This window comes from Lactuca saligna, chromosome 3 (genome assembly GCF_052625555.1).
Source record: "Lactuca saligna cultivar CGN05327 chromosome 3, ASM5262555v1, whole genome shotgun sequence".
In the NCBI taxonomy this organism is placed as follows: Eukaryota; Viridiplantae; Streptophyta; class Magnoliopsida; order Asterales; family Asteraceae; genus Lactuca; species Lactuca saligna.
This window is the reverse complement of record NC_136419.1, coordinates 49,460,123-49,478,960: the sequence shown is the minus strand read 5'-3', so window position 1 is coordinate 49,478,960 and position 18,838 is coordinate 49,460,123. Positions and strand designations below refer to the sequence as shown.

Here is an 18,838-nt window from a genome sequence, read left to right as displayed (position 1 = left end):
GACGTATTCATATATTACCATTGTCACCTACTATAGCAAGTGACAATGATAATATGTGAACACATTTAACATTTTAAATTGTCAAATATGTATAAAAAAGTTGTATATATGTGAACAATTTATTATTTTTTTTTACAAATTTATTAAGATTTTCTTATAATTCTTTACAACATTTTTATGATATTTTTTCCTATAGATTTTTCTAATACAATGTTTTAAAGGTTGCTTATAACTTCTTTTACACTTTTTTTATACGTTCATATAATTTTAATACAAATGCTTTTAAATGAAATATTTTATAAATGTTTAAAATTTTTCTTACAAGTTTATAACTTTTTTTTTTTTACATTTTTATACAATTTTCTTATAAGTTTCATACATTTCTTTTAAACTTTCTTCTACAACATTTTTAAAGTTTTTCACAGATTTTGTATGACAATTTAATATTTTTTATAACATTTTAAAAGGTTTTTGTTAAATACTAGTTTAAAACATTGTATTAAAAAATTAAAAGTTTATAAACTTCTAATTAAAAAGTATTAAGATGTTGGAATAATTTTGAAACATTTACATTATATAGATTTTTTTTGTTTTTTTGTTTGCTAAGTAATATTTATTTTTTTAAATACCCTACATATTATTGTTACATATTTAATTTACTTAATTTTATTGTTAAATACTATTTACGTATATGCTTAAAAACAAAAGAAAAAAGTTATAAGAGACTATATAAAATACTTCACAAAACAAAAGCATATTTATTAATTAAAAAATAAAGTTTAAAATTGATCAATATTTAATTATTATTTAGGAAATTATGGATATTTTAGAAACAACGTTTGAAAAAAATAATACAAACAAATATGAAAAATAAAATCGTTATTAAAAGCGGGGAAAATGACTTATTATGATAATCAACTTTTCGTTTTGTTCACATTTAGACAACTTTCTATTTTTATACACATTTAACCATTTAACTTGTTAATTTGTTCACATATTACCATTGTCACTTGCTATTGCCAATGACAATAACAATATATGAACACATATAACAAATTAAATGGTTAAATGTGTACAAAAATAAAGAAGTTACCTAAATGTGAACAAGGCGACAAAGATGATTACTTTGGTAAGTTATTTTCCCATTTTTATATAACGTTTTCTGACCTTAGAAAAACCTAATATATTTCCATGAAAGGATTAAAAAAAACCATCGTATTATTCTTTTTAGTGCATTTAAACCCTCATATTTTAATTTTTTTTTTAATATAATGAATTGTAACAATCAAAACGTTGAGAATCGATTGCCTACCATTTTTGGCTATCTAAGATTTACCGAGTTCAATACATTAAATAATACATTTTAAAAAATATAAAGGTTTTAACGTACAAAAAAAAATAATATAGTTGGTTTTTAAGACTTTGATGAAATTTTGTTGGGTTTTTATAAGGTTTAGTATTATTATTATTATTATTATTATCATTATTATTATTATAATCAACTTTTTTCTTTTTTGAAAGCTAACCACTTGGTCCGGAATGAGTCATTTCTAATTTGAAAACCGGCCTAAGCCCAATATTGTAGCCAATGGTATATATATATAGGTCCTACACACAAAAAATATGGAATACACGTTCGAGGATTAGTAGATCCGAAGCACAATCTACCCGCATTTCAAACCAAATTTTTAGTATTGATTCGTCAAACCAAGTAACTTCTACATTTTATGTTACTTTGCATTTGATTTTCTAAAATGATTTATGTATTCCGGAATGGTACGAAATATGATGAACAACTTCGGAATATTCGGATTATCCTTTTTTTCTTTTTCTCATGTAAGCACTTTGTAATGTGTTTCCGATCGGTTGTTTTAGTCTGGAATTAGGTATTGTAGGGGTTCCGGAATGTTATGTAGGTCCGAAACACGATGAACGTGGTTCGGAACCCGATGATCTATTCCAGAATGATGATCCGGAACAACCATACTTATAATTTTTTCTAAGTATTGTTTAATAACTCATGTTAGTCCAAAGACGAGTTAGCGTGGATGTTGTAAAAAAAAAAAGGTTTTACGGACGGCGAAATAGTATACCATTTACAGGAGCTTTCGAAATTACGTCGGATAAAGGTAAAATCGAAAAACAATAGTTTTGGACGAGAAGTAATTGAACAGAAGGTTACACTCATGAATGGGCTTAGACCTGAGTGCATAGCAGTGGTTTCTACCATCAAGGCGCATGAGCAGTTTAAAAACTATACATTAGCCAAGCTTGTTAGAATTCTGAAGGCACACAAAAGTGAGGTGACAAAATAAATGAAAGTTGTTTTTGGAATGGGATCACTAGCTCTCGTTGCGAATGGTCAAGACAGTTGCAGAGGATGGGTCTGAGTCTGATCATTCTGAATGCAAGCTTACAAATGAGGAGTATGCTTTAATGGTTTCAAATGCTAAGCGGTTCGCAAGGAAGAAGTTCCCCTCAATCAATTACCGAAACTGGCAGGGCAACTACAGTTCTGAAAAAGTGAAAGAGGAAAATAAAAATGGTTCTCAAAAGGAGGAAGAAAAGAAGGAGAAAAAGCTCGTGGGAGACTCAGGCTATGACTGCAATTATTGTCATGGTAAAAATCATTTGGCCAAGGAGTTCATGCTAAGAAGATTGAATGAGAAGAAGGAAGGAGAAGATGACGAGGCATACTACATGCGAAAGCTAGAGGAGATCAAGAAGAAAAAGAATGTTGATAACTCTATGACTGCTTTAATTGTGTAGGAAAATGCTGCTGAAAACGAGTTTGGAGGAGTTGAGGTCTGGTCAGCAGACTCTGAAGATGACGAAGTTCGTAGGCCCACGCATGGTAGAGCATTCATTGCGAAAGAAGAAAGTTCGCACTCTAGAGGAATATGTTTGATGGTGACAAATGAAAGGTCACAGATGCAGGGAAATGCCACGGAGAGTGGAGGAGGAGATGATAGTTATTTCGCAGCAAGACCAGTTCCTGAACAAATCAATGAGTGCGAACAGCTGATCAACAAGGTAAATCTAATTCTTGAATCTCTCAATATACTTGTGTCTAGATGCGAAACTGAATTAAATGACCTAAAATTCACCTTTTCAAGCATTAGTGATAGTCTAAAACGAACCCGTTTGACAAACTCTAACCTAACTGATCAAATTAGCAGGGTTTTGTCGAAAAGCGATGAGAGGCGCATATGGATAGAGAAGATCGATTCGGATTTGTCTAGGTCTAGGGATCAATTGATTCAGATTTGTCTAGGTCTAGGGCCCGCATCAAAGACATTCCCAAGACCGCGTTTAGAACTCGTTATGGTTATTACGAGTTTATAGTGATGCCATTCGGATTAACGAATGCACCTGCTGTGTTCATGGATCTAATGAACAGAGTGTGTCGTCCATTCCTGGACAAACTCGTCATAGACTTCATCGACGACATCCTTATCTACTCAAGAAGCAAAGAGGAACACGACCAACATCTTCGTCTAGTATTACAAACCCTTAGGACAGAAAAACTCTATGCGAAGTTTTCAAAGTGCGTGTTTTGGATTAAGAAGGTTGAATTCCTAGGTCACGTGGTCAGTTCAGAAGGAATACATGTGGACCTTTCCAAAATCAAAGCAATTGAAAACTGGCCAACACCCAAAACACCTACAGAAATCCATCAATTCTTAGGTCTTGCTGGCTACTATCGCAGATTCATCCAAAATTTCTCCCGAATCGCTAAACCGCTTACCACCCTGACGCAAAAGGGTGTAACTTTCAGTTGGGAAGAGAAGCAAGAAGCAACATTTCAAACGCTCAATTTTATGGAGGGTGTAACCAGTAAAGAAAGGGATAGTTGGGGGGAGTTATTTTCTAGTTTAGAATTAGTTAATATTTAATAAATATCAAAAAGATAAATTGGTTTTTTCAATTTTATCATAAACAAAATCCATAACTAAAGCATTTAAAGGTAACAAAATCTGTAATTTTAAAACCACATGAAATAAAACCAAAGAAAACAATGACGAAATTGGCAAACTATAGGGTGCGTTTAGTTGTGAAAAAATGGACCGTTTTTCGGAAAAAAAATTCGAAGAAAAATGAGAAATTTGAAAACGCGTTTAGTTCGTCTATTTTTCTAAAATTTTCACGTAAAATGAAAATTTTCCGTTTTCTAAAATTACAAAGAAGTTGAAAATTTTTGGAAAACTGATAATTATTGTTTTCCACATTTTTTCTAATTCTAAATTTTTTCTAAAATATAAACACCCACTCCCACTCCCATCCACCTCTACTTACCCTCAAACCACCACACCCCTACCTACTTACACTTACTCCCAAGCGCACCCCCACCCTACAAACACACATATATACACACCCACAAACACACACACACACACACCCACAAACGCACACACACACCAAACCCCATAAACACACACACCCACACCCACACACCCACACCCACACACACCAACCCCACAAACACACACACACATGATACACCCACCCTACTCCCCCCCCCCCAAACACACACCCACCCACCCATAAACACACACACAAACTCACACCCACACCCACATCCACCCCACCCCGCACCCACACACACCCACACCCACCCACCTAACACCAATACCACACACAATCACCGACCTACCATCACCATCACCATCACCACTACCCCATCACCACCACCACTACCACTGCCACAATTGACGCCGCCACCACCATTGCCTGTCATCACCACCACTGCCCCCACCACCGCCATCGTCCCCACGTCCACCCTATCACCGCTACCTTTTTCTAAAAATGAAAACCGATAGAAAAATATACATGTAAACACATATTCTAATTTTCTAAAACTGAAAATGAAAAATAAATAAATTTTAACTAAACACGTTTTCTAAATTTTTCAATAAAAACCGAAAACGAAAAATGAAAAACGAAAACTAAAAAAAGAAAATGAAAATGAAAGTGTTCTTCGGTAACTAAACCAATCATAGTTTTTCTCTTAATGACTTTAAAAGCAATTCTTTTTTTTTTTTTTGAGCCTAGTAGAAGCCGAATTAAGAGACAGCCCAATAGCCCTACAACAAACCCATTTTTCCGAAAGTTAGTAAATCCGGATCAAACGCCAAATCCCTAGCTACACAGATTGAACTGATCAAAACATACCCAAAATCTTCCACCGACTCATTTTGAATTTGATTCAACGTTATTCTTGTTTCGTTATCGTTAAATTGGTCCAAATCTGTGCTCAATACACCAAAAAAGAAGTTATTGTTGCTGAAATCGTAAAAATAAAGATGAATGGCGGGGTAAATAAGAAAAGCGGAGGAAGTAAAGAAGAAGAACAAGATGGATTGTCAGTTCATTCCCCGTGCAAGGCTCCGAATTCGTCCGCTTCTTCTCTTCGGAAGGTTACATCTCTCTCTTCTCTATGTGTATAATTTTATATGTATGAGTGAGATTGGTTATGGTTTTCATACATGAAAAAAAAGGTGTTAGATCAGTATGCAATTCGTAACTCGTTTTTATGAAAAAAAAAATCGATATATCGTTTTCTAAAACCTTGATGATTTTAAAAGTTGAGCAGGCATCTCGATTATTCAGTTGTTAGAATTGAAATGCAGCTGGCTATTTGATATCTTTTTTGATTTGTTCCCATTTTTATTTCATATGAAGTGATTCTTTTTCTTCATGTTTGGCATTTTAGGAGCAATCACAGGTTGATTTGGAGCTGAAATTGTTAGAAGCTCTTGAAATCTATCCACCTGTAAAGTTACGAGGTAAAATTTGTTTATTTAACGGAATCCCTTCTTCAAAGCTTTGAATTAAGTCATCGTGTTGATGAATTTGATCAAGAATGATTCATATTTATGAACATACAGGTATACACCGACACTTTGTTCTTTATGGTCTAACAGAATACATGCGCAGAAGGTTTTGCCTTTTCCTCCCCCTCTTTACTATTTCCACTGTTGAATTTTTATGTTAACTTTTTTTGCTCTTGTAGCTTCAATAGGCAGTTTTCTGCTTCAGATGTCTTGCAGATGCTGGATCGTTTCTATAACTTGGAAATGCTGGTGTGTGTTGTGTTGTGTTGTGTGGTGCCAAAGTTGATCCTTTTTTGTGTGTATAAAATTTGATTTTATAATAAAAGTTATGTGTGAATTTTGCAGAAAGCGGATGATGAGGAGACAGGGATTTTGAATCAAGTAGAAGAGTTTAGCTTGCCACCAAGTTATTTTACAAAGGAAGAATCTTGAAGACATATGAATGAGATAGGTTTTGTAAATATACATCTTTCTTGACTTTCTTTGAGCTAGAGTTTTATAACAAAACTTGAATGGGATCTTGAATTTTGCTGTCCCTTTTATATGATCCGGTTATACTTGATGCAAAATGACGTCGTATATGCCATTTTGTAATTTGTAAAAGTGCTTTTCACCTTATGACGTGCGTTACCAAATTGAAGCTCAGGAAAGGGTGAATTGGTAGCTATGCTCTATATGTATTTTTAAACAGCTTATTAAAAATTGTTTATGTAAATTATTTTATTTCATTCAAACACTCAAAATGGATTATTAGCAATGTTAAACCGCAATAAGTAATAATCACCTTAAATAATCAACAATAACAAACACCCTTCATAGCATTTCCTGCTCAAAACTGATTATTAACAATATCAAACCACAATAAATAATAATCAATCTTAGAAAAATCAATTCCTTAAATACAATAAATTCCTAGCATTTCCCCACAAATTGCTTGGTTAAAGATCAAAACTATACCTTGTAGGTGTTATTCAATTTATCAGATGTTACATAAACTCACTTTGCTTTCTAAGCTTTAACACCAATTCTTACTAGATGTTGGATTTTGTAATGTTTTGAGGCCGGTGTCTTCTATTGCTCAACGAGAGTAGGTAGTTTCAAGTATGGTCACTATACATAGCCGACATTATAGCCATATCATGTTGTAACTTACACATGACAATTTGCATCTTGCTTGCTTGTAAAATGTGAACTACTTGTAAATGTTGATAAGAAAAGTGGGATGGTTTCATGGTTTGCATTACAGGTTAATTGTGTTTCTGATTTGGAAAGAGTAAAGATTGTGATGATGGCTCCAATTTTTGTATGTAAAAATGATGATGAAAGTGTAGCGTGTGTTGTTGAGCCTTGAGGTGAATCTTGAATGCCCTGCCATTTGACTTCCTCCAACATTATATTCATTCACCTTTTTTTCAAGTGCACTTCCATTAACTATTTATGCACATATACCCGGATCTACACATGATTTTAAGTTTTTATTATTATATCATTCTTTGAATTTCTTGACGGATCTTCAGCTTTGAACGCAAATAGAGAATAAAGATGACATAATTAAGCAACAGCAACACAGAATAGCTGCTTCTTATATTCTCTTGATTCATTTTAATACAACATCAAGATTCAAAGGGGTACGTAGTAGAAGCTCTCTTAGGGAACAACTCAAATCAAATCAACCAAAAAACCACAAACATATGACATATCATTCATTCAACTACTTTTCACTTTCCATACTCAACTCCCTTTCACTTTCACTTTCATTTTCATCTTCATCTTCATCTTCATCTTCATCTTCATCTTCATCTTCATCTTCATCTTCATCGCACCAGTAAATTTCAGTCACTGCTTCTGCAACTCCATCACAATTTCAATCACATAAATAATTCCTTTTCAAATCACACACGCACACAAATGAGGCAAAATTCAGTGTACTAACCTCTTGTTCAGCTGGTTTTGCTTCTTCAGTTTTTGAGTTTTCATCACCTGTAATCAAACATAAACATAAATTAATAAGATTTGAAACCAATCTTTTAAATTAATATAATTTTCTATATATTATATCTACCTCCATCCTCAGGCAAATCAGAGGTCCAAAGTGTGAGGTTATCTCTCAACAGCTGCATGATCAAGGTGCTGTCTTTATATGATTCCTCACTCAAGCTGTCCAACTCAGCAATTGCATCATCAAAAGCTTGTTTAGCCAAATGGCAGGCCCTGTAACATGTACAATAGTTTTAACATAAAGTACAACTCCTCAATATTCAAAGAAAAAAAACTAAATATTACCTCTCAGGATTGTTCATAATCTCATAGTAAAAAACTGAGAAATTGAGAGCCAAACCAAGGCGGATTGGGTGAGTGGAAGGGAGTTCTGCAATTGCAGTAGTAGAAGCAGCCTACAAACAACACAAATTTCATGTGAATTAAATGTCAATTTGACTGTTGATATTAGAGATTCATGCCTCATATCCCTTCAATGATTGATCGGCAGCTTCTTTCCTATCATCATCTGTCTTGAACTCAGCAAGATACCGAAAGTAGTCACCTTTCCTGTATGAACATCAAGAGAAAAAAATAGTGAAAGAAAACATATATTTAATCAAGAAAAAAGAAAGTAAAAATCGAATGCCTCACATCTTGTGGTAGAAAACAGTAGCTTCTCCTGATTTTGAAGAGGGTAAAAGATGCTTATCGATGATGGTGAGAATGTCATTGCAAATCTTGGTAAGTTCGTCCTCAACTTTTTTGCAGTATCCCTTTATCAGACTGACATTGTTTTCGTTTCCTTTTGACTCCTCCTTTTGTTGAATTGATGACATGATACGCCATGAGGCCCTTCTTGCACCAATCACATTCTTGTATCCTACTGAAAGTAGGTTGCGTTCTTCAACAGTAAGATCGACGTCAAGTTTTGCAACACTCTTCATACTTTCAATCATCTCTGACAATATCAAATATTGTGGTCATGATTAGTAAAGTTATCAGCGAGATGAAATTTGAATCAGATCTTATGTATACGACTCGCAAATGAAAATCATAAACGACCTAATCGATACGAGTCTCTTAGGAGATGTGTTCAAGTGGCTATCTGTTGAAGATACAAAACAATTGAAATCCATAGGCTGTTTAAGCAACAGACATTTAGGTTATTTCGTTTATACAGAATACTCTAACAAAACCAAACATAGCCTACAAAATCTCGTTCACCAAATCATGTACTCATCTAATCAACCAAATATTATAGCAAAATCATGTCGTAAAACTAAATCAACAAAATCAAACACAGAACTGTCGATCAATAACCAATACATATTCTTAAAAACATCTCATGCATGCTATCATACGAATCAAATCAACATCAAAATTTACAAATCGATCGAGCAACACAAGATCCAAATTCCAAATCATACAAATGTACGTCAAAAAAAAAAACAGAAAGTTAAGCGACGATTGAAGTAGATACCTTCGTAACGCTCCGCTTGTTCCGATAACTTGGCCCTGTAAACTTGAGTTTCCCTCTCTTTATCATTCGACATTTTGTTAGTTGATTTGGAGAGTAACAGCAACAACCTATTGTAAGGAAGAAGAAATTTGTTGAGAAATTACAGAGGAAATGGGGATGAAGGACGAAATTGACGGAGGTGGTGGTTTATAAACGGGGAAGGGAGTAATTAAAGAGGAGCAAGTTATGGGTGGTAAGATTAAATCTGGATCGTCCGATTGAGTTTAAGCAACAGGCGACAGATACGGGAATAAATACGATACTTATTACTCGTTTTACTAAAATTATAATTATTTACGGGTTTTTAACTTTTTATTTGATTTTATGAATTTTTAATACTTTTTGTTTTAATAAACTCTTAATGTTTTTTGTTTTAATAAATTCTAATGTATCACAGTTCTCTTACGCCATCAATTATTTATGGTTTATTAATGAGCAAAGGAGGACCTAGCCCATAATGTGGTCTATACTCTAGTGGTTACAACTTGTCAACTTCACTACAAAATGAGACAACTACTTATTAGTTTAGGTATTGAATAAAATTGAACAAAATAAGACGTGTTAAAATATAAATGATTATTGTTTTACAAAATTATTATAAAATAATCGTTTGTTTTCCAGATAAGTTTTAAATTATTTTTGTTAAGAAATTATTTTATGAATGATCATTCTAAAAAATAATATTTACTTTGTATAAAAATAGTATTTTCACAAAAAAAAAAAAAAAAAAAACAAATTCAAAATTTCTTTTTTTTTTTGAAAGAGAATTCAAAATTTCTTTTATTTGATGAAAAGCTTCTTATAAAAATATTAGTTAGAAAAATAATTTAAAAAGTTTTTTTTATTATTATTATTTTGAAATGCATATATAATAAGACGAATGGTTATTAGTGACAAATGTATGTATACTCCTAGAAATGTAGTTGTTTTATGTCACGGCATCTAGCATTTTGATCAGTGATTATCTTAATTATTTTCTTGATTTTATTTTCTATGATGTTGCTTATAATTTATAATTTTCTTTTGTTTTGTTTAGGCGAACGTTGACGTTCATTACTAAATTATCAAAAAATAGAAAAATGATATCACAAAACGAGGTAAAATGAATTAGGAGGTGAACAAAGTGTTTGTTTTGGTCGAAGAAAGCACCCTTGTATTATTATCATCTTTTGTATAATATTATACCAATAGCAATAGCTAGAGATCTATGTATTAAACGAGTTTGATTAAAAAAATTAAATATCAATAAATATTAATATGTAAAATTAAATATTTTCTAAAGTATAATTTTGAATTAAATACAAAAATAAGTAATATATCAATCTATATTAATAAAAATCTATTAACATATTATAAATAATTATACTGAATCAAAAATTTTCAAATACTTCTTTAAATACAACAGCATATGTTTTATTGCTAAGTTTACCGTAATCCTTCAAAATTAATCTTTTTAACCTATCTTTACTTTTAATTTTAGATAATATAATATGTACTTTGGAAATTTGACCAATTATACGATTGCACTTAAGACGTTATACTTTGAAAAAACTATTTTCAAACGGTTCGTTACAGATTATGTGATATAATTTACCAAATAAGTTGATATAATCCTCAATTAGTTAAAAGAATGAAATTGGCTGAAAATATGGCGATACTATGTATATAGATATCATTTATGGGAGAAGTTGATCGTTAAAATAATAATTAATATAACAGAAGTACAAGTTATAAATTCTTTTTTTTTTATATTGGAATCCTTAAAAGATGTTTATGGGATCATATGGATTCTTATTCCTATTTTTACTCTTGTATTAGGAATCACAATAAGTATACTAGTAATTGTGTTGTTAGAAAGGGAAATATTTGTGGGTATAAAACAAAAAAAGGCTATAAATATTCCGAAAGAGACTATACTGACTGAAAAAATGCATCTTTACTAATTTCATACCAATCTATCGAATTATTTGAATTTTGATGTAAAAGATTTAGACGGGGTTAACCATTTGGATAATATATCAACATCTTGAATGAAAGGAATCCCTAAGAATCCAACGAACAAAGTAAATAGAATCAATATAAAAGATTTTCTCAATATTCTTATTCATCTACTTTTTATTTTGAAAATGGGTTGGTTGAACTTGAATGTTAGGACATAACTTGTGGTTTATACTTTATTTTTGATAGTTTTAGAGTTCTCGGTCTAGGACCGAAAACACCATGTTTTCGGTGGTGTGTGGACCGAAATCACCATGTGATTTCGGTGGGTTTAATGATGCTTTCGGTTAGGTTTTTGGGTTGGGCATTTGTAATTGGTCTAGGTATATATAGTGTTATTTCAGTCGTGTTTAGGGTTAGTCGTTCTAAGGAGCTGATTTTGAGTTTAGAGAGATAGAGAGAACTGAGAAACAAAGAGATCTTATGTACTAGATTATTGATCAATATAGTGTGCATTGAAGATTCGGTAATTGTGTTCTTAATTCATTATAACTATTTTGCGTTAATCATTAGATTGGGATTCCTCACAAATTATAGTGACTTCGATTGATACATCATATTAGGTTTTACAATTGGTATAAGAGCAAGGATGGGTATCAATCGAATTGGCAAGATATTAAACGTTTCTTGGAATTTTTCTTGGTGTTTTTTAATTTCATTTTGACGAAAAATGGTTGTTGTTGTTCTTCGTGTTCTTCATTACATTGGAGACTTTGATCGAAATTGGTTTTGGTAAATTACCAATTTCGTGTTTCTGATATTTTTGGGAGTTTTTCGAACAGGTATGGACGTTTTCGACGGAAAGTTTAAGTTCTTGGCTAGGTCTCAGGTGCTTTATGCGGCTACTGGAGTTCTCGGTCAGCAACTAGGTCAAACTTCTAGTTTTCGGTCTGACTTTGTGTTCGGTCAACGCTCTCGGTTAAAACAGGGACTTCGGTCAACGATCTCGGTCAACGTTTTCAATCATTCGGTCAAAAATCTTGAAGATGATGAGAAAGCACTGGTCATTCTTACCATGGCTTTGTCTCCTGATATTACTCAAGGTTTCTAGTAGTATAAGTCTACTAAGGCTCTGTGGGAAGCCCTGATTGAGGTGTATGAAGGGAATGAGGATATTAAGCAAAGCAGACAAAATTTGCTTCGTCAAAGATTCAACATGTTCAATCATGTTCTTGGGGAGACTTTTAGAAGTTCAATTGCAACACTTTATTACTCTCAACATAGATGCTCTGAGATAAATAAGAAGCTGCTTAATTCACTTCCCAGGAATTGAGATATGAATGTGTCTGTGATCAAGAAGACAAAGGACCCGAGTAAACTATATCTTGTTGAAGTGATGGCTATCATCAAGGCGTGTGACATGGATGACTAGCAGAGAGAAATTAATCATGCCAATTCCTACTTAACTGCAAGCTTAGGAGCATCCACTAACAACACATTTCCAGTTGTACCATCGCATCATGCTCCTCCAACTTTTGGTCTGCCAATGGTATCTCCTAACTCCTCTGCCTCCAGTTCCACCACCAAATCCACCTTGCAATCTCCAGCTGTTGCCAAAGGAGCTGAAGAAAACATGGCTATGATGGTTGGATTCATGAACTGTTATAATGTATTTGTTGTTGGTGAATTAGTTCCTCTAGTTAGGATCGGAGAACTCGATCAAACTCACCTTGAGGATGTTAAAGAGATGGACATATCATGGCAAATTGCTATGGCGGTGTTCAGGGCAAAGAAGTTCACTCAGCGAACTAGAAATAATAACTGGGGAGTGAATGTGGATAAGAAAGTGGGCTTCAACAAGAGCAAGTTGCAGTGTTACTACTGTCATGAGGCAGGTCATTTTGCTCATGAGTGCACCAAGCCAGGAGTTGAAAATAATGATGAGAGGGCTTTAGTTCCAACTGGAAACAATTGAGAAGCGCATCTGAATAATGAGAATGCTATGGTGGCACAACATTTTTCGTGGGAATATCAGATGCAGGTTGTCAACATTACAAAAGATGGAAGAGCTAATCTTGCCCAGATTGAAGATGGTGAGGATGTTGATTTGGCTGAGGAGAAGATGATGGAGTTGTAGTTGAAGATGGTGAGGATGTTGATTTGGTTGAGGAGAAGCTGATGGAGTTGTAGTTTGCTTTCATGGTCTCCACCACTCCTACCACCAAAGAGGTTAATGAAGTTTCATGCTCTAAATCTTGCGTAGATGAAGTTAATAAATATAGTGAGCATAATGAGTTATTCGTAAGAGAAGTTTTCGATTTTAAAAATAAAATCTATGAAATTAAGGAAGTAAACAAGCCTCTTAAAGAAAAACTAGATGCTCAAAATAAAGATTTAATTAGGATTAGGGAGGAATATAGCACCAAATGTGTTCACCATCGTTATGCTAAAGTGGAAATTGCCAAATTAACTATCGAACTTGATGCGTTAAAAGCTAAATTTCAAGATGTTAAATTTAACTTTAAGAAATTTGATGTGTCTAGTGAGATAGTTGAATCTATGATAGAGAAACAATGGAAATGGAAAGATAACCAGAAAAATGGTTTAGGGTATCATAGTGTTCCACCTCCTTTTAATGATAATTATTTTTTTACCTCTGAGACCATCGAAATAGAAAGACCTGCTCAATATGGCCAGCCCCTGTATCAAATTCAGTTAAGACTGAACAATCCGACAAAACTGAGAATATTGAGGTGAACTATACTAATGTTTCTACTTCATGTGCAAATAAAGTAACAATGCAAGATGAGTTTGAGCATAACAAAAATAATTCTAGTTCTACTGAAAATGCTTCAAAAAATTGTGATGATAATAGTTCCACTGTTGAAAAATTCAAGCCACAAAAAATTATTAAACAATCTAATAAATGTGCATGTGCTTGTGCTTGTGGAAGTTCTTTGAAACAAACTTCATTCGGGCAAGGATCAAGTCACAATCTTATTTATTTGAAAAAACAAACTTGTTTTAACTGTGGGACTCCCGGTCATATTGCTAGAAATTTCCCACATCGTTCATATGTTCTCTGCTATGAACAAGGTTGGCAGAATGTGCCAAGCGGGAGATCTTTTAAACGAAATCCTTCGAGGTCACATTCAAGCAATGGTGATTGGAATGCTAAAAAGACCAAAACTCAAGATCGGTAAGGTCGAAGTCATCTCGGCGATCGGTCTTAAGCTGTAAAAACAAGTGCTGAAGCATCCATCCGATTAAACGAGAAAATGGTTAAACCTGACTACAGATGGATACCAAAAGTTTCCACTCCCAAATCACCTAAAAATTCTAACATATCTTCATTTTATGTGTTTGATAAATAGGATATGACTTGGGAACGTGTATCATGCTTAGATGGCAAAGGTCAACCCAATTTCAAAATGGATTGGGTTCCTAAAATCAATTAATCCCGCACTCTGTGTCGGAGCAGTTATGGAGGAATATCATCAGACTTCAGTATGTTGATAGTGGTTGTTCCAGGCACATGATAGGAGACATCTCTCATCTACATGACATTCAGAATTTTTATGGAGATCATGTGTACTTTACGGGAAAGGCAAAGGAAAGAGTACAAATGGGGATTTCATCAATTGTTGAATTATGCAAGGAGAAGAGACCTGGAAAAGAATTGACGGACATTACACTTCACACTACTTTAACAAGGAATTGAAGGCATGAAACTGTACAAACTGTCAATTAGGTAGTATCTTTCTAAGAACTATCGTATTTAAGGAGTTGAAGGTTTGAAAATGTACAAATTGAATAAGTAAACAATTAAATTGGATTCAGTTGGATGGTACTAACAAAATCATGTGCCAACTCTCATTTCTTATTGAATTAACCGATCAACTTGACATTGGGGATTTATTTTGAATGCGATCCTGTTCGCAAAAAAATTCGAGATTTTTTACTTTATTGTTATATTGTGAGTATGATAATGAGTTCTACTACTTCTAGTTCTGGGGTTACCACGTTTGGCAAAAAAGACACTGGGACGTATCGTCCAAATCATTGGTCCGGTACTAGATGTAGCCTTTCCGCCAGGCAAAATGCCTAATATTTATAACGCTCTGGTAGTTAAGGGTCGAGATACTACTAGTCAACCAATTAATGTGACTTGTGATGTACAACAATTATTAGGAAACAATTGAGTTAGGATCGTAACTATGAGTGTTACAGATGGTCTAACGAGAGGGATTGATGTAATTGATACGGGAGCTCCACTAAGTGTTCCGATCGGTGGAGCGACTCTCAGACGGATTTTCAACGTGCTTGGCAAGTCTGTTGATAATTTAGGTCGTGTAGATATTATTACAACATTTACCATTCATAGATCTGTGCCTGCCTTTATACAGTTAGATACACAATTATTATATTTTTGAAACCGGAATTAAAGTAGTATATCTTTTAGCCCCTTATCGCCGTGGAGGAAAAATCGAACTATTCGGGGGAGCTGACATGGGTAAAGCAGTACTCATTATGAAATTGATTAACAATAAAACCAAAGCTCATGGAGGTGTATCCGTATTTGGCGGAGTCGGTGAACGAACTCATGAAGGAAATGATCTTTAAAGTATCCTCTTTATTTGGTAATAAATAGACTTTCGGATTTTGGTTTTTTTTTATCAAGTAATTGGTCTTTTTCGGAGGAATACCCTTCCAATAAAAAAATCATAAAATATCAACAAAAAGGATTATAAACCCCCACAAATCATCCGAGATTATTACCCTGAGATAACATAAAAACCCACAAACCCATCCTTGGATTCTTCTTCTCCAAATTGTAACACAATATAAAGGAAGTCTTTCAAAGCTTTATTCAGGGGTCCTTCTCAACAAATTTAGATTGTACATTTTATCACTCAATGTTTGCCAGTATGAAATATGTACACTAAGACAACCATTTAAATTTTGGTGTATCTGTTTCCTCCGTAACATATTACATGTACTATCGGATAATATGCCCTTCATGAAGTGACCCAATGCCTTTTTGTTGACTTTTCGGTGATGGGACATAGTTGTGTGTTTGAGAAAGTGTGGATCTCTAATATTTTAACTATTGAGAGAAAAACTTAAGAAAAGTTAGTAACGATATAATATATTGCAAAATAATAAGTTAATCTCAATGGATCTTTGTTAGCTCAACAATAATAGTTAGATTGCAGAAATATAAGGAATTTAAATAGTAGGAAGTTTATATCGATAAGCATTAAACAAGTAGACACTTAGTTGAATCATAATGTGACACCCCCATTTTCACGACCAGAAAATACCGATTTGTTTATGTTTTATGTTAAAAATCAGAGTATCTTTTAAAGAAATATGTTGCAGAATTTGTTCCCAAAAAACTTGTAACACTGTAAATTTTCAAACATAAATTTTCATTTAAAAGCACAATTATCCCATTTCAAAATTACAAAAATCCCATAATCATTAGGTTATCAATATACATGTTCCAAAACTAAATACATCACAATCCAGGATCCTCCAAAAACATATCTCCCACTCGGGTGTGTGTACAATCAAGCTAGTGCCTTCCAGTGATCTTGAGAGGTACCTGAAACACATAACACATAACACGGTAAGCACGAATCTTAGTGAGTTTCCCAAAATACCACACACATCATGTTAGCCACTCAAGTGTAACATCCCAAAAATAATGACAAAAAATTTCCTTTTAAAGCATTAATAAAACCATAAGTATCCAATCATACAAACCATAATTAAAGATAGATATATCAAATTAGAGTATCATTTCAAAACATGTTCTAATTATCAGAGTAAAAATATCCCAGGCTAAAACTTCTTGGTGTGTGCCATGCGATCATCCCGATCTCTTCCCTCCGCTATCGGAAGTACCTGAAACCAAAACTGAAAACCGTAAGCACGAAGATTAGTGAGTTCCCCAACCTACCACATACCATACATATAGTCACATATTGCAAACACTGGGCCTAGCCCTCTACATCGGGGCCTGCCCGACATTAGGCCCCACCTACACACATACAACAATAACAGATAAACATGTTAACATAATTACTATGTTACAAATGCTAGCCTCAAGGCCCTGCCTATCTTGAGCCCCCGCCCCTATTCTGCTACTAATAAGATATGGAATCTCGTCCACTCTCAGCTAGTGATGAGATACGGGCCCCTACCCACACTCATCCCCTACCAGGTACATACAAGTATCACAAAGACAACAAGTATAGCTACACATACACTACTGCCTCGGGTACCAGTCGTGTCACACTCCTAAACCGCATTGGTGGAAACATTCAAGGGCGGAGGACGTCATGTACAGTATCATAACAATGCATAATAGTAAACAAGCAACAACATAATCCATTACATTAATAGTATAATTCAATACAAGTGTGTTCTGTGAAATAATAATAAGACGCCAAAAATGAATAATCAAAATAAAGACGAGTCTGAAGGTGCTCCGTCTTCTCAAAACCTGTCATTTGTACCTGTTGTTTGGGTGTCAAACCAACAAATGATGGGATAAAATAATATTAATATAACTTAAATCACTGCTTTTTCTAATACTAAAGATAGTATAGAGTAAGCAGGGTCGGTCCACAGAGATACGGGACTTTTTATCTTGCCATATTTTCACACATAATACAAGTAATATTGAAATGGGGGTTTGTATTTAAATTTGAATTAAACTTCATAAATAAGAAAGATTGAAAACAAACGCAGTAAAAGAAGTACATTTCCGATTCTGACTCTTATATATGTATTATGTTGAAAGATGTAATATGATTATAACTCATGTTCAATCTAGGTTGGTAAGTTGGATATTAATAAACTCTAATATCCAAATTGGCAAAAGTATTTTATTCAAAATAAGCTCTTTAAATAAAATTTCATTTAATTGATTTAACCCAAATAAGCTCTTGCATTAAATCATTAAATGACATTATGTTCTTGCATTAATTACCAACAATGTTTAACATTCCTCTTAAGCTTGGGAATATAAACATTTAATCTTTGATTGCACTAATTTTGATCTAATTACAACCAAGTAAGTGAGTGTTACTAACATCAAATCATAAAACATATACAAATTTCATGATTTGATTAACTAGATTGAATAGAACCCTAGTTCATTGATCAAGTGAAAAAGAGAACTAATCAAACACATGATTAAGATCAAATCAAAGATTACTAGATGTTAAACATAAGTCAAATTCAAGTTACAGTCTAACAACACATACTTAAGAATTCAGATTCGGAAATGATAATAAAATCAACCACACATATCTAGGTTGGACTACAAATCAAACAAGTTTAAACTTCAAATTGACTTACAAAAAGAAATTAAAGTGTTTTCCAAGTGTTAATCTACTTGCCAAAGCTCTGAAAATCGTCTCTTCTCCTCCCAAAATCTGACCTCCTTCATAAAAACTGATTGTCTGAATTATAAGAAGACAAAACCACTTTAAAACTGCCGAGACGTTTACACGGCCCGTGTAAACCAAAGGGTTCCATTTACACGGCCGTGTAA

At 33.5% G+C, this 18,838-nt stretch overlaps 2 protein-coding genes across 2 annotated transcripts; one reads left to right on the top strand and one right to left on the bottom strand.

Annotated features, from left to right (window-relative positions):
• Positions 1-5,068: 5,068 nt before the first annotated feature.
• LOC145036479 (chromatin modification-like protein) lies at positions 5,069-6,562 on the top strand. The gene is made up of 5 exons (XM_078984937.1): positions 5,069-5,417; positions 5,714-5,786; positions 5,889-5,940; positions 6,014-6,083; positions 6,180-6,562. Exons 1-5 carry the CDS (start codon positions 5,304-5,306, stop codon positions 6,264-6,266), a joined length of 396 nt encoding a protein of 131 aa, XP_078841063.1. The 5' UTR covers positions 5,069-5,303; the 3' UTR covers positions 6,267-6,562.
• An 820-nt stretch (positions 6,563-7,382) lies between these two features.
• LOC145036478 (14-3-3-like protein GF14 iota) lies at positions 7,383-9,485 on the bottom strand. The gene is made up of 7 exons (XM_078984936.1): positions 9,295-9,485; positions 8,466-8,772; positions 8,294-8,381; positions 8,118-8,227; positions 7,897-8,045; positions 7,768-7,814; positions 7,383-7,679 (listed from the first exon to the last, which is right to left on the bottom strand). Exons 1-7 carry the CDS (start codon positions 9,365-9,367, stop codon positions 7,671-7,673), a joined length of 783 nt encoding a protein of 260 aa, XP_078841062.1. The 5' UTR covers positions 9,368-9,485; the 3' UTR covers positions 7,383-7,670.
• Between the last annotated feature and the right edge of the window lie 9,353 nt (positions 9,486-18,838).